Source organism: Vipera berus, assembly GCF_964194415.1.
Source record: "Vipera berus genome assembly, chromosome: 5".
Classification (NCBI taxonomy): domain Eukaryota; kingdom Metazoa; phylum Chordata; class Lepidosauria; order Squamata; family Viperidae; genus Vipera; species Vipera berus.
The window spans coordinates 15836123-15862711 of NC_138207.1; the positions used below are offsets into that span (position 1 = coordinate 15836123).

General features: G+C 40.7%; 1 protein-coding gene across 1 annotated transcript in view; it reads left to right on the forward strand.

Annotated features, from left to right (window-relative positions):
• Positions 1 to 26589, forward strand: part of SPATA16 (spermatogenesis associated 16) — a gene marked incomplete at both ends in the record, with an annotated part of 188992 nt that overhangs the window by 96818 nt on the left and 65585 nt on the right. The window contains one exon of the mRNA XM_081328733.1: positions 9036 to 9120. Coding sequence (XP_081184859.1) covers positions 9036 to 9120 — 85 coding nt within the window. The remainder of the gene's footprint in view (positions 1 to 9035; positions 9121 to 26589) is intronic.

Here is a 26589-nt window from a genome sequence, read left to right on the forward strand (position 1 = left end):
CTAGTTTCCATTCAGTTAAACAATCGTGATGACATACATCCCAGAAACATAGCACTAAAATGGCGTTGAGGTCATCCAATCCAATCATTCCTTACACACCTGCATCCACTTAGGGAAGAGGCCATTTCAACCACTGGAATCATTCTTCTATTCAATACCTGAATCCCATGTTATATCACCTAGATCATGAGTGTCAAACTCGCCATGTCATGTGACGTGTCACAACATATCGCGACTTTTTTCGCATTGCCAGAGCTGGGGTGGGCATGGCCTCCACATCATGCAACTGGCCTGCGGGTTGGCAGTTTGACACCCCTGACCTAGATGATTGTCCAGACATAACATCCAGTGAAGAAGAGTTCCTAATCTCTCTGGGTGATCGAGTCAAGATCCAATTGTTGTAACCAGTAGGAGATTTTTTCTTAGCAGTCAACTACTAGTGTTTGTCTTCCTGCTTGCTGTATGTCTGGCATTCTGTCAAAATAGAAGAGATGTTGAGTGTTCTTTTTCTATGTGACTCCTTCGATTGTGTCTTCTTCAGATGTCTTCTATAAAGACTAAACATACCTCCATCTTTCCTCCTAGGTCTTATCATTTCCCTGATCATCTTTATTGCCCTTTTTTGCATCTGTTCCAATGTGTCCAAAGCTTTCTTTCTTCAGAGACCAAATGCAACTCATATCCTTACTATTTTGCTGCACAAAGTAGTCCTTCAACTGTGCCAAGGAAGGATTATTTGAAAGGTAGGATCAGTGTTAAATAGTAAATGATGTAGTCATGATACAGCTCAGGGTGAACCAAAACAGAGCTTCCTAAATGTAATCAGAAAATAGATAACTCTGGTCCAGTCATCCAATTACTGATAGCAGCTTCAGATCCTTAGAGGCACACCATCAGGTAAGGAATCAAAGATCCGTGAAAATGAATCCATTAGATACAAATAGAAGACTGAGTGAGGAGATAGAGTTCCATTTCCTTATCCAAGCCAGTATTACCTCAAGTTCTGACTTTAATAAAAGCATTAAAATGTAATACTTTTATTCTGCTTTTCGGCAAGAAAATAGCTCACAAAATGAAATGAAAATTCTGAAAACTGCATCAAAAATATAGCAGACAATATTAAAAGAACAGATCAATAGGTAGTTGTTGATTACCACTCTAATATATACAACCTCTCCTGAGATGGTCTTCTAATGAAGATTATTGTGTAGTGACTTGATCATCCTTCCCATTCTCTTTTGGGTTTCCTCCCATTTACCTTCAGATTTCTGCACTCTCTCAAATTTCTTCTACTTCCGTTCTCAGGATCTCAACTAATAATCAACTGACTTGGGACCTTTTTTTACTTTTATTGCGGCAATGGTCACAAATGTTCATCGCATTAATATGTATGAGATTTGAAAAGACTGAGGAAAGAAATTGTGGCTTTATTGCATGCTGTATACTTAGTTTGTTGCCATTGTCTTCTGGCGAGTATTGCTGATTCCTCATTTAACCACTTGATCATAATCTAAAACAGGGCTCTTCAGGCTACACCCATATCTCATTACATTGCAGGGCTTTTCAAGTTAGTCCTCCAGTCTCATTTTCTTATGCATACATACACCCACAAACACACACACACACACACACACACACACACACACATGTCTACCAGGTCTTGTTTCTCCCTACAGCTGTGCTTACTCTTTACATTCTTCTCCTTTTCTGTTTCTCTTTCTTTTCTGGTTTGAAGTTTGCAGACCTTGGGTCCATGACTCTGGAATCAATTCTCTATGAAAGGTTGATGACTTTTAAGGAAGAGGATTGATTCTTTTGAAGTTTGGTGTTGGAGAAGACTCCTGAGAATATCTCCTATATCCAGGAAAACAAACCAATGGCTCGTCAAACAAATCAACTCAGAGTTCACACTCAGGGCACAAATGATCAGACTTAAATTATATTACTGTACTTTGGACAGATTATGCAAAGATCTAGTTCTCTGGAAAAGGATGTAATGCTGGGGACGGTGGGAGGAAAGAGAAGAAGAGAATGACCTGCAGCAAGATGGATGGACTCAGTTTCAATGCTGATGAGTTTAAAGGTAAAGGTAAAGGTTCCCCCGGACATGCGTGCTAGTCGTTTCCGACTCTAGGGGCCGGTGCTCATCTCCGTTTCATAGCCGAAGAGCCAGCGCTTGTCTGAGGACGTCTCCGTGGTCATGTGGCCGGCATGACTAGACGCCAAAGGCGCACGGAACGCTGTTACCTTCCCACCGTAGTGGTCCCTATTTTTCTACTTGCATTTTTACATGCTTTCGAACTGCTAGGTGGGCAGAAGCTGGGACGAGTAACAGGCGCTCACTCTCCTACGCGGCACTCAGGATTCGACCCGCCAAACTGCCGACCTTCCGATCGACAAGTTCAGCGTCCTAACCCACTGAGCCACCGCGTCCCTGGCTGATGAGTTTACTAAGACCCAATTAGGGATACAATATCATGGAGAGAATCTATCTATGTGATCGCAAGAAGTCAAAGTGACTTGATAGCACATAATCAATCATTACCAAATCATTAGTCTATTTGAACAATGTATTATTGCAGAACCTGGTTATTTTACCTTAATCTCATTAATATTGATAGTTTTCAGGTTGCATTTGTCTTACACTAAGAATCTACATATGCCTACAAAGGGCATTTCTTTGTATAGTTATTTGGTTCAATTTGTTTTAGCTGTATATATTTGTTTTACTGGGTTGGTTGGTAAGTTGCAAACTAAATTTGTTGCATGGAATTTTGGAACTGTTGTGTTTCCTTTAGTTTTGTGTGGTGCCTAGGTAAAGGTATGTGATTAATTGCTATTATGAAAAAAAATATTTTACAGACCAACACAGCCTGGTTTTAGTCACCATAGATGTAATGTCTCTAACCTGATCTGCATGCTATAACTTTCACTCTGGAGCACAACATAGAATTTTGTTGACTAAAAATGCATATCCATCTACATCTGCAAAGGAGCTGAAGAAGATAAAGTACAAACTTTGTAATTGTGCCCTCTAGTTTCTATCATAGGTCTTGACTCCACCCAGTGGCAACATAGAGCAAATAATATCCATTAACTGCAGCCTATAGGCTCAACTACAATGCAGGTCAAACTTGCTTGTCCTAAAACACACAAATTTGTTGTTGCTTCTATCAAAAAAAAGCGGGGGGGTGTTAGTTTTTTTCTAGATCAACTTCCGGAGTACTTTATATCAAACTGTTGAGTGTGTTCGTTTTAGTTAGTTTGTTTAAAATTTTTAGAATCTTCTTGATCTCAGTTACCTGGAAATTGCTTTGAGGTTGATTCATATAACAAGTTAGTTGACTTACTAAATTAACCCATTTTCTGAGTTTGCACAGTATATTGAACCAAAAATTGAACTTTTATCCCTCCAGATGGCTCCTATCATCTTTATCATCCATTCTGGGTCAAGACATAGAGAAGTTCAATAATATCCAAAAGGCCCAAGTTTTCCAATCATTCCCCTAGGACAGACATGTCAAACACAAGGCCCGGGGGCCAGATCCGGCCCGCGAAGTGGTTTCATGCGGCCCTCGAAGCCATCCTGGAAACAGTGAGGGAACGGCCCCCACTGCCTTGGCCCTGGCCCAGAGACCCTCAGATCTGTCCCACTCCTGCCCAGGCCCCCATAGGCACCCTTGATGCGAATGATGTAGAGCTGGCCACGCCCACCCAGTAAGCCATACACACTCTAGCCATGCCCACCCAGTAGGCCATGCCCACCCAGGCCACGCCCACCCGGCCCCCTGAAAGCAACCGCAATGGTGATGCGGCCCTCAATGAAATTGAGTTTGACACCCCTGCCCTAGGACAATGGGCTATAAAATATACAGTGGTTCTAAAATGCAATGAGCTTTTGCATGAAATAGTTCCATAGCTTTCCATCTTCAATACTTTTTCATATCTGCGATTATCTACGATTACTGCCAGCTAGTATTCCTCAGAAACTGTAGAACTTTTCGTTCTACCAGTAAAGGAGAATATTTGTAGTTCAGGGTTGAAATGATGGGTTCTTGATAATGTTGTTACCTAGTTTGGGTAATGAAATCTCTGCAAGAAAACAACCAAGCTTAGAGAGCACCAAGGACCCCTCAAGTTTTCATTCTCCTCATGAAAAACTGAGAAAGCCACTTGGCCTTCATGTTTTGCACCCTAATAAATTTTATATTCACTGTCCCTGCTGTCATGCCCTTTCCACTCTTAATTATGACCACGCAATTGGCACCTCTGGAGTACAGAGACGTAATTCCCTTGACAAACAAGAACCTAGCGCCACCTGAGGCAAGTAATTCAGAAACCACTTAAATTATAATTATTCGTTTTATTCCACTAAATTGTTACAAAATGACACCAGCTTGAACAGGTCAAAGAAATCACCTTCCAAATGTTTGTGGCGTTTTAGGGGGGCTTCTTCAAAACGATCTGAAACTTGTGAGATCATAAAGCTCTCATAAGATTTCATCCAATGTATCCCAAGCTCTAACACAACCTGACATAGTTTGTCAAAACCTTGTGAGAGCTTACATTAGATTTTTGGCATCCTTCCACGTGACTTCGGGCAACAGTCAATTGGTTGGGGGCAGGGTATACATTTGGTAAGTAAATAAATGCAGTTAATAACATTTCCCTACATGTGGTTCTCACAAGAGTGGTGGGTTAAGATGTTTAGTCTGGAAACATTATAACTGTAATTTCATTGTGTAAAGCTGTTAGCACCATTTCCAGGGGTTAGGGTTAGGGTTAGGGTTAGGGTTAGGGTTAGGGTGGTGTTGGGTTCCAGGAGAACCTTGTTGCTGACTTCTTGGTGAAGACTAGAATCTATAATCCAGTCTCTCTGAGACAGAGCTTGGAGGGCAATAATAGGATGAAGCCACATTTGTTAAGATGTTCAGGGCCTGTCTATCCATAAAAATGACAGCCCACTTGTAGCAGCGTCTTCTGAGGCTGATCCATTTGTTTTACAATATAATTTTCACCCTGCAATATAGGAGCGGGATGGCTTTATTGCAGGACACACAGAGAGAAAAATGTTAAATTTGCAAACCAATGAAATGGATGAGAAGATGCAGCCTACGCTGCCAATAGCAAATATGGAGAAAGCAAGCCACTAGCTTATTCTGCCCCAACTAATTTCACTTGGCAAACAGCGGAGTGACTTGGCAAAGGCAACAGAATAACATTCATTCCACAATGAGTGAAGAGAGAGATGACATTTGAGACTACAGATCTGTGGAATTTAATATCTTAAAACTATGGTTGCTTTGGAAGTGTCAGATTGTGCAATGAATTAACAACAATTTATATAACTCACAGCTTTTTCCAAATAATGCCAGCTGGAAGTGTGTGTGCTGTTAAAATACATCTTGAAACTTGCTTTCTTCTTTGCATGTTCTAATTTGGGGCATCTATGGAGCATACAAAAGGTATGTGAGTCACACCTAAGTTGTTTCATTGCTTCATGCTCAGCCACAAGCCACCTAGGTTAGAATGTACTGTCTGACACAATGAATTGAAGAACTTCTAGATCAGGGGTCCCCAACCCCCTGTCTGTGGACCAGCACTGGTCTGCGGCATGCCAGCAACTGGTCCATGCAAACAAGCAAAGCCCCATCTGTGGGACGCAGGCAGCACACAAAACCATGCACCCTCCAATCTGCGGAAAAACCTTTCTCCATGGAACCAACCCCCTGGTGCCCAAAAGGTTGGGGGCTACTATTCTAGATCATCCAAACTAGAACTTAATTCCACTAATGTCATACCCCAAAATTTGAACCAAGACAGATTCTGATAGTGTAATATTTATCATCTTTCAATGCCAAATGTCAAAGTCTATGATTTTGGGTCTACTATACTTAGTAGTCTCTACTAGTCTTGCTTAGTATTCTCAGTGGATTTTAAAGAGAATCTATTACTGTGCATGTGTATTTCAGGTGTCAACAAAACTAGCCCTATGATTCCTTAGACATAGACATAGAATTATAGGGCTGGAAGTGACCTTGGAGTTCTTCTAGTCTCACCTCCTGCTCGAAACAAGGGACTTTATACCATCCTGGACAGATGAATTTTTGAAAACCTCCAGTGATGGAGCATCCACAACTCCAGGAGGCAAGCTGTTCCATTGATTAATTGTTCTGATGGATCAGCATTCTCCATCCCCCTCTGTCTCACACCACCTCCTTCAGATCTGCCATAGACACCCCAATGTCATCCTTTATAGTGTCCAGCCATTGATTGCTCCCAGCATGATTGCTTTTTGAGTGAGCCAGCTCCTAAGACTTGACCAAAGTTTGACAACATCTGTTTGGAGAGTTTGGCTTCAAGTGATATTTTGGTGATATTCAATTTAGGACTTCTTTGTTTGTTATTTATGTTATGAGCCATGGTGGCACAGTGATTAGAATGCAATACTGCAGGCTAACTGCCAACTGCCAGCAGTTTGATCCTGACCGGCTCAAGATTGACTTAGCCTTATGACTTAACAATATGCTGACTCTGTAAATCACTTAGAGAGGGCTGTAAAAGCACTATGAAGCAGTATATAAGCCTAAGTGCTATTGCTAAGTGCTATTTTTGCAGTCCATGGGATGTGTAATAGTCGCCTCCAGCACCACAGTTCAAAGGCTTCTCCTTCCTCCTATCTGCCTTTTTCAGAGCCCACATTTCACAGCCATAAGTAGTAACTGGAAAAATTATTACACAGCTACTTTTCTCAAAATCCAGAAGTTGAAAAAAATCACTTCAACTCCCAAAAAATTTTTTGGAGATGTTTGGAGATGTTGACTGGGAGATGAAGCACCTCCGGTGGGAATGACTATCTAGAGTATCACTGTAGCATTCCTCTTCCATAACACCCAAGTGACTTTGAACTGTTTGTGATTTAAATCCTCCATTTCCTTTATTTTCAATTGGCCATATCTCATTAAGAACATAATGCAGCTTGTGAAAACATGTCCTGGAGTAGCATTACTACTGTCTTGGGATTAGGGTTTTTTTAACGAGAGAAACTTCCAGAGTCAATTTACAGTAATGTCAAGGAGCAATAAATATATTGGTGATGGAACAGGATGGGCACGAGAGAGATGGGGAACTACATGCTGATAGGAAAACATCAACAAATAAACTTTTTGTGCTCGTAATTAGACACACAAGATTATTATATGTTTAATTGACTAAAGTGACAATTTGGAATTACATCTAGTTGCATTTAATTGGATTTGGAACCTCCAGAGAGAAAGAAACTGAGAGGAGTATTGGAGGAGTTACCATAAAAAGCAAAGTGATTTTCTGAAGTCTGTAAAAGCTTGCATTAATATCCACTGCACAATAGTTTTTAATATCCTCCCAGCCTAATAAGAGGAACTGGCAGTTGTTGCAACACTTGGGATACTAAAGCATATTTAATTAGTTGCAGCATTTGCAATCTCTCTCCCTTCCTCCCATCGGTCCATTCCATAATTTCTACTGTAACATAATCAAAGGTGAACTACACTTGACTTTGCCACAAGGTTGAGATATTCTCTGGCACAATCTTCACGCTCTGAATCTATGTGTGCATAAATTCTGCCTGCATACAATGCAATGGGTACCTCCCTAAACACTTTAAAGTGAAGCAAATTAAACATTTGGGGGATAGACAAAATACTTGCATATTCACAATGCACGTAGAAATATGTATCACGTGCCAGGAGAATAATGGCTCACATTTTGCTACCTCATAAGACTGTGTTTCCATGGAGGCTATTGATTTTGATAAGCACAACTATGAAGACACACTATTATGAACAGATCCTTTTTATAGAGATGGGCAAAGGAGGTGAGTGGGAGGGAGGAGCACCTAGGTTGTCAAAAATGAACAGAAGAATGTTCTCAAGTGGACCAGGACAGGATCTTCTGGAGAAGAAGGAATTCTCTTGGGGAAAGGGCTATTTTGGATTTGAGAGTTTTATTGTAGCCCCATTGAATACTTGTGGAAAACTGCATAACTTGGAGTGCAATGAGGAAACCTAAGGAATTCCTACACCCATGGTTAACAGTTCCTATTCCTATTTTAGTCTGGGTTTATCTACCATCATCTAAAGTTTTTTTTTGTTAGGCCCCAAAACTATACTTCAATAAATGCAACAATAAATAAAATAAAGATGTCAAAGTGCAAAACTTAATCTTGGATCCCAGAAACAAACCAGAGATGATGAACCATCAACCCTCTCTTAAGCCAGATGTCCCTGAACTAAGATCCCAAACATAAGATCTCACAACCACATTTTGCTAAATGTCAAAGGAAGGAAACTTCCTGTTTTTCAGTTACCATATTCACATGATATACTTAATTGGGTCCTGATGGAATCATGAGTTATAGAAATGGGGTTTTTTTAAGAATTCTTTCTTTCTCCCTGTCTTTCTCTCCATTGTATATTTTGTCCCTGCCTTGAGGTGATGAAAAAGGGAAAGAAAAGATGATGCTATCCCTGCTTGTGCTAACACTACTTGGAACATCATGGAAAAATCCAATGGTTCAATTAAAGAGCAGCGTAAAATGACAATCTCCCAGTCATCTTCACAACTACTAGGAAGCCATCAAAGAAAGCTGTTCCCTATCTAAGCAGTCATTTGTGATTATCAGCCACCAGCACACAGAGATTTGTCCCAGGATAGCTTCTAACTAAATTACCGTAGTCATGTTGTCCAAACACAGCTAGAAATGATTCTCTAGTTTAGGGGGAGAAAAAGACAAAAGCTGTCCATCAATGGTGGATACCCTTTCAGTTTTGTCTTATTGCTACACTGTCTCCATTGACAAAGGGACAAGGCAAGAGAGCCAATTCAATGGATTAGATTTTGCACAGAAGATCTCCTAACGTCTGCTCTGATAGTTCCATAGTTTATATACTTTATGTCTTATGCCTTTATGTCATAAACATTACATTTGTGTATTCTTGTTTTTCTTCTTGCTACCCTTTAATATGTTCCATTTTCTAATTCTGTTGTGTCACTAGAAGCACCATGATTGCTGACTACACGTACTGGCTGTCTGGAGGAAGAGACCAGCACACCAGCAAGCTCATCAAACTGTATTGGCAGGTAAAAATGAATGGCCTAACTAAGAGAGAGGTGCCCCCATTGCTCTTCAAATCCAGATGAAGGATTGGTGTTTAAAAGACTGCCAGCTAAGGTAGCTCTGGGACTTATCAATCAGAAAGCCATTATATATGGCAGCAACGTATTTATAATGAAGGAGATTTTTTCCCTAAGACTAATTTTAAGGGGGGGGGAATCAAGATTGACGCATAATTCAGTTTTACTGAGTATAAAAAAATTTCAACATTGATAGAAATACGCACACACATGCACAGACAGAGATAAAATTCAGTTATAGTAGCTTCAGCTCGATTTTTCTGAAGTTCCCTCTTGCACTTTTGCTAGCCAAAAAGCTATTCATGTAGTAAGTCAAGCTTTCTGCTTCATCAAGAAAACAGTTTTGAGAAAGTTGCATTTTGCAAGCAGTCTATTTTGCCCTTTCCAACTCATTATGTGGAACCAATTAGCTAGCAGATTTCACCACATCTCTGAATGAAATGACATCATTTGTTGTATTTTCAATATATCCACAAGTAGATTCCAATATGTATTTTGTACCAGAATAACAGCCATTGTTATTCAGTCATTCAGTTGCTTCCAACTTCTCTTAACTCAATACAAATCATTTACCAGGATTGTCAGTGGGTAACTCAAAAATATTTGAGTTTTCATAGGCTAATCCATCTCATGTCATGTGCGAGGAACCACAAGCTTCCAATACAAGGAGTTAATCAGAGTGGTATGTTTATTCTTACTCACCTATGGACAGGATTCTTGCCAGACTAAAGTACTCAGTACTGAACTGCTAGATTTAACAGAATAACAGAGTTGGAAGGGACCTTGAAGGTCTTCTAGTACAACACACTGCTCAAGCACTAGTACTATGAAGTTTAGGGAGGGTATCTTTCTTCCTTTCCCATGAGCAAGGCTAGCTAGCTTTTCCATCCTCCCCTCAACTTAGCTCCAGTTCCCACCACAACCTCAACAGGAATGGGAGGAAACAGGAAGAATAACAAAACCATTTAGAACTTATATCAGAACACTCAATGCATGCAAGAAAGGGTGGAACTTTTTAATATGAGCCTTTGAGGCTATTTTCATGATTTTGACCAAAGCCACAACTATTGTGAGCAACCACACCAGTGATTGTATTTAACCATCTTGTATTCTGTTGGCCTTTTTTTCAATGGCCTTCAGGTTTTTCAAGTGCCAAGATCTGTCCAGTGATTCTTTCATTCACATTATTTATCTAAAATATTTATGTTCCAGAGTCCTCATTAGTGATTTCAGTCAGCAATCTGTGTTTATTTCCTCTAGTATTGAATGATTTGTTCTTTCTATGGCACAGCAATTTTTTCCAGCTCCACAATCCAAAGACATCCATTCTTCTTCACTCAGCCTCTTGATGGCCCAGTTTTATAGCCATGTGCAACATTGAGAATACTATGGCCTGGACAATAACTTTGTTTTTGGTCAATGTGGTATCTCTCTGCTTGTGTTACTATCATTATCCCAAGTTGCAGGACTTATTTTTATTTCATAGCCACCTTCACCATTCCTATGATTTTTTGAGCTTAGGAAAATAAACTCAGTTACTCCTTAATCTTAACAAAAAAAACAGAGTTGGAAGAGACTTTGGAGGACTTCTAGTCCAACCCCCCACCCCGCCGCCACTCAAGCAAGAAACCTTATATAGTTTAAGACAAGTGATTGTTCTATCTCTTCTTAGAAACCTCGATTGATGGAGAACCCACAATATCTGAAGCCAAGTCTTCTTTTTCTCCTATTTGTACTGGATTAGAATTGCCTGTTGACATAATGTCGGTTTGTTATTGTGATGGTTTTAATGTTAAGCAGCAGACTAGTTTGCCCTTACTTATTTTATCCTGAACAAGATATTTGTGGTTCCCAGTTATCAAACTGATATTGTAATGGTATGTAGGAATGATCTTCTGGGGAAGAGATGCTGCCTAGAAAATAATCAGATAATAGAGGGCATAGCCTGCAGTTGCATAAGGGGTTGGTGTCCTTTGGCATATTTTTCAGCTGCTATATGGGTTCTTTTGTTGTTTGGTTAGGTTTCCTATGATGGATAATCTGGGTGATCTGCTAATTTGTTTGTTTTGTATGCCATCTCATAATTGTGACTCTGGGTAGCAACCATATGATTAAAACAGCAAAAAACAAAGCCGCACTATAATAATAATGGTGCCCAAGGTCAACATGTCTAAATCCATACATCCACCATATTTGTCAAGGAAAAAAAAGCATATTGACAAACTCATCTAGCCTGTAGGTCCCATATCTGAAGAAACATGTACGTCCATGTTTCTCAATCTTGATAACTTTAAGATCTGTGGACTTCAGTTCCCAGAATTCCTCAGCCAACATGCTGGCCATGGAATTGTGGGAGTTGAAATACATACATCTTAAAGTTGCCAAGGTTAAGGAACACTGATCTAGGTCTTTGAGCATTCTTTTTTCTTTTTTTTGGATTCACACAGTATGGAAAATAATAAAAATCCTAACGGAGGTCAGCATTAACCAAAGTTAACATTGTATACAATTGAATGTGTGATATTTTTGGTTAAATATGCTATGCCAGCAGTTATAAAGTTGATACCACTGTGATTTCATGAGGCTATCTTTCACTGAGATACTCTCTTAGTCTAGCTACCATTTCAAGGCTATGAAAACTGCAAACTATTTTCTGTTTCAGAAGATTTATTTTTCTAGGCGAATGAGATTTTATTTATAGTATCAAATGCAAGGAAATTTCATTGTTAATTGTTAAAGAGTTGTCTGAATAGGGGAGGGGCAGAGAAAGAAAGAGCCAGTAGTGAGTCATAGCTATAATTTATACCATTAGAGGGAAGAAGCTTATAAATGAAATTCAGAAAACTGACAAAAGAGCAAGTGGAGTAGAAGATAGTTCATTATACTCTATTCCTTATGCTCTGTCTGAACATTTGTCAGAAGGAAGAAGCAAGGCTCTTAATATGGTTGGTGTCAGGATGAATCCAAAAGACAGCAGGAAGTGCAAAAAATGCTTGTGCAGCAGTGAGGCTATGAAAAAATAGGTTTTGTGCAAAACTTTGAGGCCCGATGAAATGCCTGCTGAGTAACCCTATTGAAGCCAATTTGTGTGTCATAGCAAAGACCAATGCAGTGACTTTTCTGATGCTCCTGGGATTCTTATCAACAATCATGCAAGTTCACTTCTGCGTAAAGAAAATGCTAAGGAACTTAAGCAGCATGATGGAACTCCTCTACTTTGACATTGACATGAGTGCTGTGCCACTGAATGTTATCATCTCATTAAACATTGAGCCTATCTGAGTTTCTCTGGTGTGTGATGGCTAATACTGATGTAGGCTTCTTTCACTTTCTCAGTAGGGCCAGCCACAAGACTTTGCTTTTCTTGCTCTAATGCTAATGGTATATTCTATGAAGGTGCCATCCACAAAACTAGGAATTTAAAGTTAGAAGCTCCATATAGCACCCATAGGTGACCAGTCCAGAATACACTTCTGGACCCAGTCTTAAAAGTTCTGCATAACCTGGGGCAAGTTTAAGTCTCTCAGCAGTGAGCAAATGGTTGCCAGGTTAATGCAGTTGTGTTCCAAACATTTACTACTTTTAAGAAATTAAGAGATAGGAATAGCAATAGCACTCCATTTCATAGTGCTTTATCGCCCTCTCTAAGCAGTTTACAGAATCAGCATCTTGCCCCCAACAATCTGGATCCTCATTTTACCAACCTTGGAAGGATGGAAGGCTGAGTCAACCTTGAACCGGTCAGGATTGAACTGCTGGCAGTCAGTAGAATTAGCTTGCAATACTGCATTCTAACCACTGCACCACCATGGATCTTCACCACAACTGAACACCACAAAGACCATGTTCTTTATACCACCCTCCATTCCTAAAGCTTCTCTATCTTTGTGGCACTATAGTCCACTGTGCCTACCTACCTTCTTCTGGTTATTGCCATGAAGACACAACTTTGTTATAATAGAGTCCTGCTTAGAAGATAATAATAATAATAATAATAATAATAATAATAATAATAATAATAATAATAATAATAATAATAATAATAATAATAATAATAATAATAATAATAATAATGTTGGAAGGGACCTTGGAGGTTATCTAGTCCAAACCCCTGCTCAGGCAGGAAACTCTATACCATTTCAGACACTAAGATTTGCCAGTGTGCTTTGCCCAAGCCAGCCAAACCAGCTTGGGAAATACAAGTAGATGAGTTAATTCTACTCTATTGCCAGGATACATTAACAGAATATTTCATGTCTGAAAGTGCAAATCTCCCATTGCATCTATTCACTTTGTCCTTCAAGGCCATTCATATATACCAGACATGTCAAACACAAGACCCGGGGGCCGGATCCAGCCCACAAAGTGGTTTCATGCGGCCCGCGAAGCCATCCTGGAAACAGTGAGGGAACGGCCCCCACTGCCTTGGCCCTGGCCCAGAGACCCTCAGATCTGTCCCACTCCTGCCCAGGCCCCCATAGGCACCATTGATGCGAACAATGTAGAGCTGGCCACGCCCACCCAGTAGGCCACACACACTCTAGCCACGCCCACCCAGTAGGCCATGTCCACCCAGTAGGCCATGCCCACCCTGGCCACACCCACCTGGCCCCCTGAGGGCAACCGTAATGCTGATGCGGCCCTCAATGAAATTGAGTTTGACACCCCTGATATATACCATTACACTGGCACTCCACCGAGGCTAATCATGAGCTGATTCTGCCCAGCACAGGTCAGACTTATCTATGTCTCCACTGAGCCTTGGTGGAGCAGTGGGCTAATGCCTCCTTAAGTAACACCAGCTGCCTGCAATTAGTGCAGGTTCGCATCCCACCAGGCTCAAGGTTGACTCAGCCTTCCATCCTTCCGAGGTAGGTAAAATGAGGACCCAGATTGTTGGGGGCAATTAAGCTGACTTTGTAATAATGCCGATTGGGGTGTGTGTGTGAAAGCCCTAATAAGCAGGCATATACATAGAATGAAGGCTACTGCTAAGCTTGTAAGCCGCCCTGAGTCTTCGGAGAAGGGCGGGATATAAATGGAATTAAAATAAAAATAAAAAAAAATAAATGTCGACCTTTTTGGCACGTCACAGAAAAATAGTGATTGGAGCTAGCAAAACTAACCTGCTTTCCCAGGACACATTAGCTGGCATTCTTCAAGTAGCATGCCAAGCTTAACATTCAGAAAAACAAGTAGAAGGGGAGAAGGAACTTATTTTCTCTAGTTTTTTGGAGCTGTTATTTTTTTTTCCAGTTGGAACAAAAAGCTTAAGACTCTGTTGTGATGAAACTGTTGAGGATATCCAGCTGAAAGCTGTCAGGAGAATGGTCTCTAAAGATTTGTTTATGTATTTATTTATGCATTTTAAATTAAATTATTTACTTCAGTTTATATGGCCACCCACTTGCAAGCAATTCCGGGCAGCTAATAACAATCAGAAAAATGCAGGGGGGGAAAATATGAAAAGAACATAAAAGAAGATTTGTAAAATCTACTATCCCTACTGTTTTCATGCTAGTCTGCCAAAAACAAACAAACAAGCAAACAACAACAAAAAAAACCCACCAAAGCAGCTCTAAGCGTTTTGATGGTTTCCCGTTATATCTTGCAGCCACTTTCTTTTCAAACTGAATCTCTGTTGAAGCCAGACTGAATCAGTTGACCCTCAGATTTAGCAATGTAAATTCAATCTGAATCATAGCTCTCAAAGATCAAGGCCCGTTCATACCCATCAAATTAAGGCTTGCTGGATAAGAGAGAAAGTAAAGTCTGCACTCAAAGTTGGAACCTCCAGGGTATGGTAAGTACAGGTAGTCCTTGATATATGACCACAATTGAGGCCAACATTTCTGTTGTTAAGTGAAACATTCATTAAGTGAGCTTTACCCCATTTTATGACTTTTCTTGCGAGAGTTGATAAGTGAATCACTGCAGTTGTTAAGATAGTAACATGGCTGTTAAGCAAATCTGACTTCCCCAGTGACCTTGCTTATCAGAAGGTCGTCAGAGGTGATCACACGGCCCCGAGACTCTGCAACCATCATAAATATGAGTCAGTTGCCACGTGTCTGAATTTTGATCATGTGACCGTGGAGATGCTGCAACAGTCGTAAGTGTGAAAAATGGTCATAAGACACTTTTTTCAGTGTTATCGTAATTTCAAACAGTCACTAAATAGACTGTCGTAAGTCAAGGACTACCTATATAATTCAACAAGATTAGCTATTTCATGGGAAGCTAGTGATATCTGTCTGAATTTAAATTTAAAGGTCCAGACCCAGTTATATAACGTTAAAAGGTAAAGGTAAAGGTTCCCCAGCACATGCGTGCTAGTCGTTTCCAACTCTAGGGGCCGGTGCTCATCTCCTTTTCATAGCCGAAGAGCCAGCGCTTGTCTGAGGACGTCTCCGTGGTCATGTGGCCGGCATGATTAGATGCCAAAGGCGCATGGAGCACTGTTACCTTCCCACCGTAGTGGTCCCTATTTTTCTACTTGCATTTTAGGTGCTTTCGAACTGCTAGGTTGGCAGAAGCTGGGACGAGTAACAGGCACTCACTCTGTTACGCGGCACTCGGGATTCGACCCGCCAAACTGCCGACCTTCTGATCGACAAGCTCAGCGTCCTAACCCACTGAGCTACCGCATCCCTTATATAACGTTAGAAAGATAGTTGTGGCAATTAATAAGATTTCTAGCTGCCCAAAAGACAGTAAGTTAATATCTAGTATCTTGATGGTTCTGCAATTGTCAGTGCTAGATAAACATGAAACTCAGATCATTGAGAAACAGTTGATAAGCGTTGCCTTGAATGAGATATGGAAGTTGTACAGAGAGGTTGTAAAGAAAAAGGGACAAATTTTCCCAGATGAAACTGGAAAAGCTGTTGAAGTCTATAAAAAGACTGCCCTGTGTTCTTGGTGTCTTTAAGATATGTAGACCTTAACTTCCCAAATTCCCCAGCCAGTATGGGTTGAAGGTCACACATCTTAAAGCTGCCAAGGTTGAAAAACACTTCGTTAGGTAACATTTCCAGGCCAAATACCATCTTCTAAGCCAAGGTAAATTTGGGAAAAGAGGGTCAAGAAGGAAATGAACTGGTATTCTATTTTAAGATTAAAACAATATTTGCTTTAATACCAATCAAAGCTGGACTTGTTCAAAGGTACTGTGGCCAGCTTCAATGTTTGTGTGATACTCATGTAGACGCATATAAAGACCAAGTTCTGTTTGCATTATTATATTTGCAGACCTGCCATTTCATTCAAAGTAAACAGTATTTCAGGGTCTGAAAGCATTTATGAATATACTATCTCAATGTTAAGGTAATGCCAAAAATAAGATGTCCTATCTTTGCGTGCTTATGATTCTGGGTAACCAAAGCAACAGCACCGATTATAGACTCCTTTAGCTAGCGAGCCGCTTCCTTCAGAATTCTTTTATTTAAAAATTGTACAGAGCTACTGAGAGAAATACTGCAGACTTGAGAAAGGACATGGAAAAGAACTTTTAACACTAAGAATTATGTCTAATTGTTACAAATTGTTTGTGTGTGTATGTTTTTAATAAAACTGAAAACAAGAAGAATTTGGCCAAAATTGTTGGAGGGAAAAAAATACTTCTTTTTGGCTGTTGTGCTTTCTTTATAGCAGAATCAATCATGGATTACTCTGAAGAATGGATACTTAAATCTGTAACATAATTGATCTGCATTACCCTCAAATAATGACACTTAGCCTTAGTGGCTTTGCTAGTTAATCCTAGCTAATTGACCACATAGCACTGTAAAGTCACTTCATTTATTGCCTGATCCTTGATCAAGTGAGATCATCTATTCGTTGCTGCAAGTAAGGTGGTTCTAAACCAGGAAAAGCCCTGGTGCTAAACATGATAGAAAAAGGTGACTTTGCCAGATTGTCAGCAAATTTCTGTAGTATAGGTAGTCCTCGCCTTACGACCACAACTGAGCCCAAAATTTATGTTGCTAAGTGAGATATTTGTTAAATGATTTTTTGCCCTATTTTGCAACCTTGCTTGCCACAGTTGCTAAGTGAATCATTGCAGTTGTTAAGTTAGTAGCACAATTGTTAAGTGAATCTGGCTTCCTCACTGACTTTGTCAGAAGGTCGCAAAAGGGGATCACATGACCCTAGGACACTGCAACCGCCATCAGTATGAGTCAGCTGCCAAATGAGTGCATTTTGATCACATGATCATGGGGATGCTGCAACGGTTGTTAAGTGTGAAAAATGGTTGTAAGTCCCTTTTTTCAGTGATGTTTTAACTTTAAATGAACAGTTGTGAGTTGAGGTGTACCTGTATTATGGCATATTCTTTCCTTCCTTATGTCTCTCTCTCCTTCCCTTTCCAGCCACAATACTGACTTGTCCTCATTCTTCTGAATTTTTCTGTGATAGGGGATCCATCATTTTCCTTTTCAAACTGTCTGGTTGATTAATTGCCAGTTTGGTTGTTTTTCTAACTATGCTGTTTCCTTATCAACTTTGCCTAGATTGTCTTTGTGCTCAGCAGATTTTTGTTGTGATTCAGGGTCAGCCTGTGGGTTTGGCAGTTGGGTCGGACGACTCAGAGGAGGAGGAGGAGGGGGGTGTTGAAGACCTTGCTGAGGGGGTTGAAGATCTTGCTGATGAGAGCCCTCAGCCAGGCCCCTCCCACTTGGTCACCACGGAGACCCAGCTGTGTGAGCCTGACAGCGTGGATGAAGATGACCCACAGCTGGCCCTGTTCAAGGACGCCCGACACAGGAGGCAGTCAATTAGGAGTAAACAGAGGAAGGCAATGGGGCTTCTCGGAAGGAGGCAGAGAGAAGCCACGCCCTGAACTCTATATAAGGGGAATGTCTGGGAGGGCTGGTTTGCTGAAGGCAACCGCTCGGATAGTTCATGTTTCTTAAAGCTCCGGTTTCTTGGTTTGTCTTGTTCCGTTTGTTTTTGTAGTAATAAATTTGGCAGGCGTAATTCCAGCCTCTTGCCTTCTTGAAAAAGGGGTTGTCCCTGCCTTTTCTGCAGGGCCGGTAGCAGGCTGGTACAGAACAATTTTATTTCAACATATTCTGCATCATAAAAAGAGCCATCTGCAACAGGTCTTTTCCCAAATCAATAAGTACAGACTGCTTTCTCTCTCATATCCAAGATTAAGTTGGTTTAGGTTGAAAGAGGCGGGCTGCTGTCTACCATTGCAATCTGGACTCTATTGCAATAAGGGGGACATGATAGCAGTGTTCCAATATCTCAGAGGCTGCCACAAAGAAGAGGGAATCAAGCAATTCTCCAAAGCGCCTGAAGGCAGGACAAGAAGCAACGGATGGAAACTAACCAAAGAGAGAAGCAATGTAGAATTAAGGAGAAATTTCCTGACAGTGAGAACAATTAATCAGTGGAACAACCTGCCTCCAGAAGTTGTAAATGCTCCAACCCTGGAAGTTTTTAAGAAGAGACTGGACAGCCATTAGTCTGAAATGCTATAGGGTTTCCTGACTGAGCAGGGGGGTTGGACTAGATGACCTCCAAGGTCCCTTATAACTCTGTTATTCTGTTGATTCCTTCCATCTGCATGTGGATAAATATTCATAGTTCTTTCCACACCATGCATTCTGCTTACTGGTTTTTTGTTTTTTCTTTCCTTCAAACCAAAATACCTTACTGGGGTCAGTCTAAGACATGTTGCTTTTTTGAGACAAAAGACAAGATGGTGCTACCTCCTCAGACACCTACTCCTTTCCATATATAGAAGCTGATGGGGCGGACAGGTGTGTCTTAATTCAGCACTGGCAATAGGAAAATCAGGGAGAGCAGGTAAACAGATTTCTTTCATTCTTGAATGCAAGTTTGCCCCATATTTCACTTTTCAATTTTATCTGAACAAGAATACATTTCCCCTATCAAAATCAGCATTTCCCCCAGTGTGTGGAGGGGTGGGGGGGGGCGGTGTGTGTGTGCTGCTCATTATGCAGAAAAACTGAAACTCTGCTGCATGCAGAGAACCAACCAACTGCTCAGGTATCCTCGACATGTGACAATTGGAACAGGACATCCAGTTATACGCAGTCGTGTTTTTAAGTCAAGGCACTCGTGCCTTTCCACAGCAGTAGTTAAGCAAATGGTTAAGTGAATCACACAGTCATGAAGGGAAGGGAAGGGTCATTAAGCAAACCCTTTTTTTCTGAATGGGCAATTTTGGCAGAAAGCAGCAAAAGAAAATATCACAAATCACAAATCTCCTGTGACCACAAGATGCTGCAATCTGGTCGTAAATGTGGGCCTGTAGACAAGACTGTAAGGACTATAAGGACCATGAGCTGACCAAGGAGAGGGAGAAGCACAAAATTGGGACGATGACTAGAAATGGTTTACAGGCCATAAAGTACCCATTCCATGGCTGCTGTAACTTCAAATTGTCCTAAAACAAAAGTCTGTAGCTCCTTGCTTGCTTCTTTCAGCCAGGTTTTCCTATACCTTTCTACCTCTAGATCAGGGGTGTCAAACTGCCAGCCTGTGGGCCAGATGTGTCACGCCAAAACCGCGCCCACCCCATTGCCGGCAATGGGAAAAAAGTCACGATACGTCGCAACACATCACATGACGTCGCAAGTTTGACACCCGTGCTCTAGATCACATGTGGACTTCATTTCCCAGAATTCTTCATCCAGCTATGTTGAAGGCCATAAGACTGGAGACCCCAGCTCTAGATCAATGCTTCTCAAGCTTGGCAGCTTTAAGATGTGTGGACTTCAACTCCCAGAATTCTTAAAATGATGGAGGTTGAGAAATACTGCTCTAGATCTACAACCTTTGCTGAGAGTAGTCATAGTAGTAGTAGTAGTAGTAGTAGTAGTAGTAGTAGTAGTAGTAGTAGTAATAACAAAAAAGTTGGAAGGGACCTTGGAGGTCATCTAGTCCAACCCCCTGCTCAGGCAGGAAACCCTATACCATTTCAGACAAATGACTGTCCAGACGCTTCTTAAAAAATTCCAGTGTTGGAGCATTCACAGCTTCTGGAGGCAGGTTGTTCCACTGGTTAATTGTTCTGTCAGAAAATTTATCCTTAGTTCTAGGTTGCTTCTCTCTTTGGTTGGTTTCCATCAATTGCTTCTTGTCTTGCCTTCATGTGCTTTGGAAAATAGCTTGACTCCCTCTTCCTTGCGGCAATCCCTGAGATATTGGAACACTGCTATCATGTCCCCCCTCATCCTTCTCGTCTTTAGACTAGACATACTCAATTCCAGCAACCGTTCCTTATATCTTTTAGCCTCCAGTCCCCTAATCAACTTTGTTGCTCTTCTCTGCACTCTTTCTAGAGTCTCAACATCTTTTTTACATCTTGGTGACCAAAACTGGATGCAGTATTCCAAGTGTGGCCTTACCAAGGCATTGTAAAGTGGTATTAACACTTCATGTGATCTTGTTTCTATCCCTCCTTTAATGCAGCCTAGCACTGTGTAGGCTTTTTTGGCAGCTGCACCACACTGCTGGCTCCTATTGAAGTGATTGTCCATAAGTAATAATGTAGTGAAAAAGCTCCCTTTTTTGCATATAAAATATCCCAGATTCAATCCACGTAAGACCGGGAAAAGGGGACGCACCTTGGGAAGCAGCATCCTACCAGTCATAATAATGTTGGAATAAATTGTCCAGGTGGATCCAATAGAAGTCAGATTTGCAAGATACACTTCTTATGTTGTTCCTCCCCATTGCAGAGAGGCTTGGTCACGCATCATTTTCTTCATCATGATCAAAGGCTTCCTCCAAAATGGAGCCATCTTTGATTGTTTATCATATACAACCATTTTTTTAGTGACAGTTTGAAATTACAACAGCACTGGAAAAAGTGACTGATGACCATTTTTCACACTTACGACCGTTGCAGCATCCCCATGGTCACATGATCAAAATTCAGATGCTTGACAATTGGTTCATATTTATGACGGTTACAGAGTCTCAGGGCCATATGTTCTCCTTTTGCAACCTTCTGACAAGCAATGTCAGAATGGGGAAGCCAGGTTCACTTAAGGTGTTAGTAACTTAACAGCAGCAGCAATTCACCTACTAAATGTGGCAAGAAAGGTTGTAAAATGGACAAAACTCACTGAACAATCGTCTCACAGGTGAAACTCGAAAAACTAGAATATCGTGCAAAAGTTCATTTATTTCAGTAATGCAACTTAAAAGGGAAAACTAATATATGAGATAGACTCATTACATGCAAAGCAAGATAGTTCAAGCCGTGATTTGTCATAATTGTGATGATTATGGCGTACAGTTCATGAAAACCCCAAATCCACAATCTCAGAAAATTAGAATATTGTGAAAAGGAGCAATATTCTAGGCTCAAAGTGTCCCACTCTAATCAGCTAATTAAGCCATAACACCTGCAAAGGGTTCCTGAGCCTTTAAATGGTCTCTCAGTCTGGTTCAGTAGGAATCACAATCATGGGGAAGACTGCTGACCTGACAGTTGTGCAGAAAACCATCATTGACACCCTCCATAAGGAGGGAAAGCCTCAAAAGGTAATTGCAAAAGAAGTTGGATGTTCCCAAAGTGCTGTATCAAAGCACATTAATAGAAAGTTATGTGGAAGGGAAAAGTGTGGAAGAAAAAGGTGCACAAACAGCAGGGATAACCGCAGCCTGGAGAGGATTGTCAGGAAAAGGCCATTCAAAAGTGTTGGGGACTTTCACAAGGAGTGGACTGAGGCTGGAGTCAGTGCATCAAGAGCCACCACACACAGACGGATCCTGGACATGGGCTTCAAATGTCGTATTCCTCTTGTCAAGCCGCTCCTGAACAACAAACAACGTCAGAAGCGTCTTACCTGGGCTAAAGAAAAACAGGCCTGGTCTGTTGCTCAGTGGTCCAAAGTCCTCTTTTCTGATGAGAGCAACTTTTGTATCTCATTTGGAAACCAAGGACCCAGAGTCTGGAGGAAGAATGGAGAGGCACACACTGCAAGATGCTTGAAGTCCAGTGTGAAGTTTCCACAGTCTGTGTTGATTTGGGGAGCCATGTCATCTGCTGGTGTTGGTCCACTGTGCTTCATTAAGTCCAGGGTCAATGCAGCCATCTACCAGGAGATTTTGGAGCACTTCATGCTTCCTTCCGCAGACGAGCTTTATGGGGATGCTGACTTCATTTTCCAGCAGGACTTGGCACCTGCCCACACTGCCAAAAGCACCAAAACCTGGTTCAATGACCGTGGGATTACTGTGCTTGATTGGCCAGCAAACTTGCCTGACCTGAACCCCATAGAGAATCTATGGGGCATTGCCAAGAGAAAGATGAGACCGAACAATGCAGAAGAGTTGAAGGCTGCTATTGAAGCATGCTGGTCTTCCATAACACCTCAGCAGTGCCACAGGCTGATAGCTTCCATGCCACGCCACATTGAGGCAGTAATTGCTGCAAAAGGGGCCCAAACCAAGTACTGAGTACATATGCATGCTTATACTTTTCAGAGATCCGATATTGTTCTATGTACACTCCTTGTTTTATTGATTGCATGTAATATTCTAATTTTCTGAGATTGTGGATTTGGGGTTTTCATGAGCTGTATGCCATAATCATCACAATTGTGACAAATCACGGCTTGAACTATCTTGCTTTGCATGTAATGAGTCGATCTCATATATTAGCTTCCCCTTTTAAGTTGCATTACTGAAATAAATGAACCTTTGCACGATATTCTAATTTTTCAATTTTCACCTGTAGCAACAGAAATTTTGGACTCAACTGTGATCATAAGTTGAGGACTACCTGCAGAGAGCACTATACAGCTCCTTTCCCAAGCCATCACCAGCCATGGTTGTGGGAGGAAGGAACAATATTCTCTGCAACCTTGTCCAAGTGTTTTGTCTATTTTTTCATAAGTTTAGGTTATTTACATAGGATCTGAGCCCATGAGCATTGTTCATGCACCCCAATCCTCTCTCTGTAAGTCTGGATGATTTACACAGGGTTTGTTTGATGACAGCTTCTCCTCTTTTGTTGTGGAAGAGAGGAAGAATCAGAATCATAAGAAACCTTTTCTGCAGAATGTTGGCAGCAGCGTAAAAATACTTGGCATTGGGTTTCTTCTCAGTGGATGGCACAGACCCTACCTTCTGTTCGATAGGTGCTGAGAACGTCCCATTGTTTGCTAATTGGATATCTTGCCCGCTTATTTCCAAAGCAGGAAAACAGAAACTGCTGCATTGATTTCATTGATCCCAGGCCAGCTATATCTAATCTGGATATGCTAAACAAGCGCATGCAATAAGCAAAGTCTATTGGATAGTAAAAAGGGGATTTTGGAATCAATTTCCATTGGCATCATGCTCCCATTACATGTTCTCACGATCACGTTGCTTTTATTCCAGAAGTGAATGTGTAAAATGGCTAATTACTGGCTCATACTAGACTAGCATAAAATGATGAATTTGTGACCAGCCTGTTGCTTTAGCATCTTGTGTGAACAACACCATCAACTTTAGCATCATATACTGAAGATGTGAAGAGTTGAAGAGGTGTAGAGTTCAACTTTCAGAATTCTTCAGCCAACCAAGCTGACTGGGGAATTCTGGGAGTTGCTAAATCTCACAATCTCAAAGTTGCTAAATTTCACAAAACACTGGACTAAATTGAACCAGGGAACTATTTTTACCTTGACTTACGCACTGGTCTAAACTGTTCTGGCATGAGTCTACAATAGAAATGTTGCAATGCGTGCAATTTTGTGAGCAGGTAGGGCATATGCTTACATGTTATGGTGAATTTGCCTATTCAGAAAACAATCAAAAAAAGAACTAGTTTTGTAGAATACAGGTGGTCAGGGCTTTTTTTTGTCATAGAACGCTCAGAACGGAGTTCCGGCACCTTTTTTGGATGGAACCTTGTAGGGTAGGCAAGGCAGGTTGTATGACATGTGTGAGTTCCGGCACCTTTTTCTTTTACAAACAAAAGGACTGCAGGTAGTGCTCAACTTATAACCATTTGTTTAGTGACCATTCAAAGTTTCAACACTGAAACAGTGAGTTATGACTGTTTTCCACACTTATGACTATTGCAGCATCCCATGGGTCATATGATCAAAAGTCAGACACTTGGCATGTGTTTATGATAGTTGCAGTGTCCCGGGCTCATGTGATCATGGTTTGTGACCTTCTGACAAGCAAAGTCAATGAGGAAGCCAGATTCACTTAACAACTCTGTTATTAACTTAACTGCAGCAATTCACACAACACCTGTGGCAAGAAAGCTCATAAAATGGGACAAAATTCACTTAACAATTGTCTCGCTTAGTGATGGAAATTTTGGGCTCAATTGTGGTTGTAAGTCAAGGACTATCTGTACTCTTCACCATCCCAGTGCAACCCAAAGGCAAGACAGCAAATAAATGAAAGGAAATCTGATACTTTAGGGTGCATCAAATTTCTATTTGTTCATTTTTAATTTAAAGAATCTTTAAAAGTCAGGTGGGAAAAGGAAGCCTGGCAGGTATTATTGGATACTAAGAGAGGGATTTGGGAAACAAGGAAGGAATACCTGGCAGGTATTGGCTAGGAGCATCTTGGCACAAGCAAGCAGCATCTTACTTACCTCTTATCTGTAGTTATCCGCATCACATTAAAGGTGTGATTACAGAAGCTATTCTCATTTGTGATGAAACTAATATCCCCATGTAAAAAAACTGCTGCTCTTCATTTCTACTAATTGTGGATGAACATGCCCTGTTAACCAATTTTTCTGCCACATCCTCTTAACGTATCCTTCATTTCATCTCCAGCCCATAGATGAAGCAATTTAAGTTCATATTTGAGTGTTCCCATTTTAAGGGTGTCTCCTCCTCCTCCTCCTCCTCTTCCTCCTCTTCCTCCTCCTCCTTTTGCCATGGATATTGGCACACTTTACCAATGATGTGATTGCTGACATGGTTATGAATAACAATGAGCCCACATCCTTGTGATCACCTTAGGCTGTTGTGGGTATTTATTTTATTTATTTTAATCCCATTTATATCCCGCCCTTCTCCGAAGACTCAGGGCGGCTTACAATTTAAGCACAAACCAATGTGCTTAGCAATAGCCTTCATTCTATGTATATGCTTGCTTATTAGGGCTTTTGCCCCCCCCCCAAGCAGCATTATTACAAAGTCAGCTTACTGCCCCCAACAATCTGGGTCCTCATTTTACCTACCTCGGAAGGATGGAAGGCTGAGTCAACCTTGAGCCTGGTGGGATGCGAACCTGCACTAATTGCAGGTAGCTGGTGTTACTTAAGGAGGCATTAGCCCACTGCTCCACCAAGGCTCTTAAAGAGTATACTCTTTCTCACACTTGCTGGGAACTATCCTACCTGATTATTTTGCCCACACTTCTACAAAGGCCACTGCAGTATCTGTGTAATACAGAACTGGTGCTTGCCATGCATTTGTCAGGTTTATGAGGCCTTCTTAAAACAGATGTGGCATTTTTAAAAAAATAAATATTTTATTAATTTTCTAATTTTACAATCATGAGTACTTAATAAAAAACGTGTTGTCTGGGTCCGTTGGTAATTCAGTGGTACATATTAACTTTCTCAGTCTAGTTCCAGTACTACACCATCCAGTGCTTCCTTGGTCCTCTCTTCTTCCGGTGGTATGCATTTTTCCATACCCGGCAAATACAATTCTTTCTACTGTTAATACATATACAGTTAAATATAGACATCTTCATCACATTTTTCTGGTATTATATATAATATCGATAGTGTCAGTTTATAATATCTTTTCTAGCCAGAACATATCTCAATTGTATTTGCACTTAAAATCCATTTGTTCAATCAATATGCTGTTTTTCCCACTTTAAAAAAAAATAATTTCCCATCAATGTTCAAAATATCTCTATCGCTTATAATTTTCTCATAACAAATTATATTTGGGTAACCAAAAGCTTCCCTTATTCAAACCCTTTTAAAATTTTCATATTTCCAATCTCATAACAAAGTATAGTATTCTAGCTACAAATCCTATCCTTCTAATTATAATAATACTTTTATTTCTAACAGTTATCTATTTTCTTTACCATATTCAAACATCTGTTTAATAGTATAATATCCCATCTAATAGATCAAAACCTCTATTTTCTTCAGTTTTACTCTAGCTTTCTTCCTTTGCCAAATAGCCTTCCAAGTCAGTACATTTGAATCATCAAGTAATTCTTCCTCTGTTTTTGTATATATTGTTTGGAATAAGGAAGAGAATTTAATTGAAGTATTTTTGGAAGAACGCTCAACCCATTTATATTCATTAAACAGCCTCCATCCTTCTCCTTCAGTTTTTCTTTTCATTTCTTGTTTGTCAGTATTCAGCATTTCTCCTAACAGCTTTTTCATCCATTTGATCAGTTTTTCTTCCTTATCCCCAAATGTGTTCTGAGATC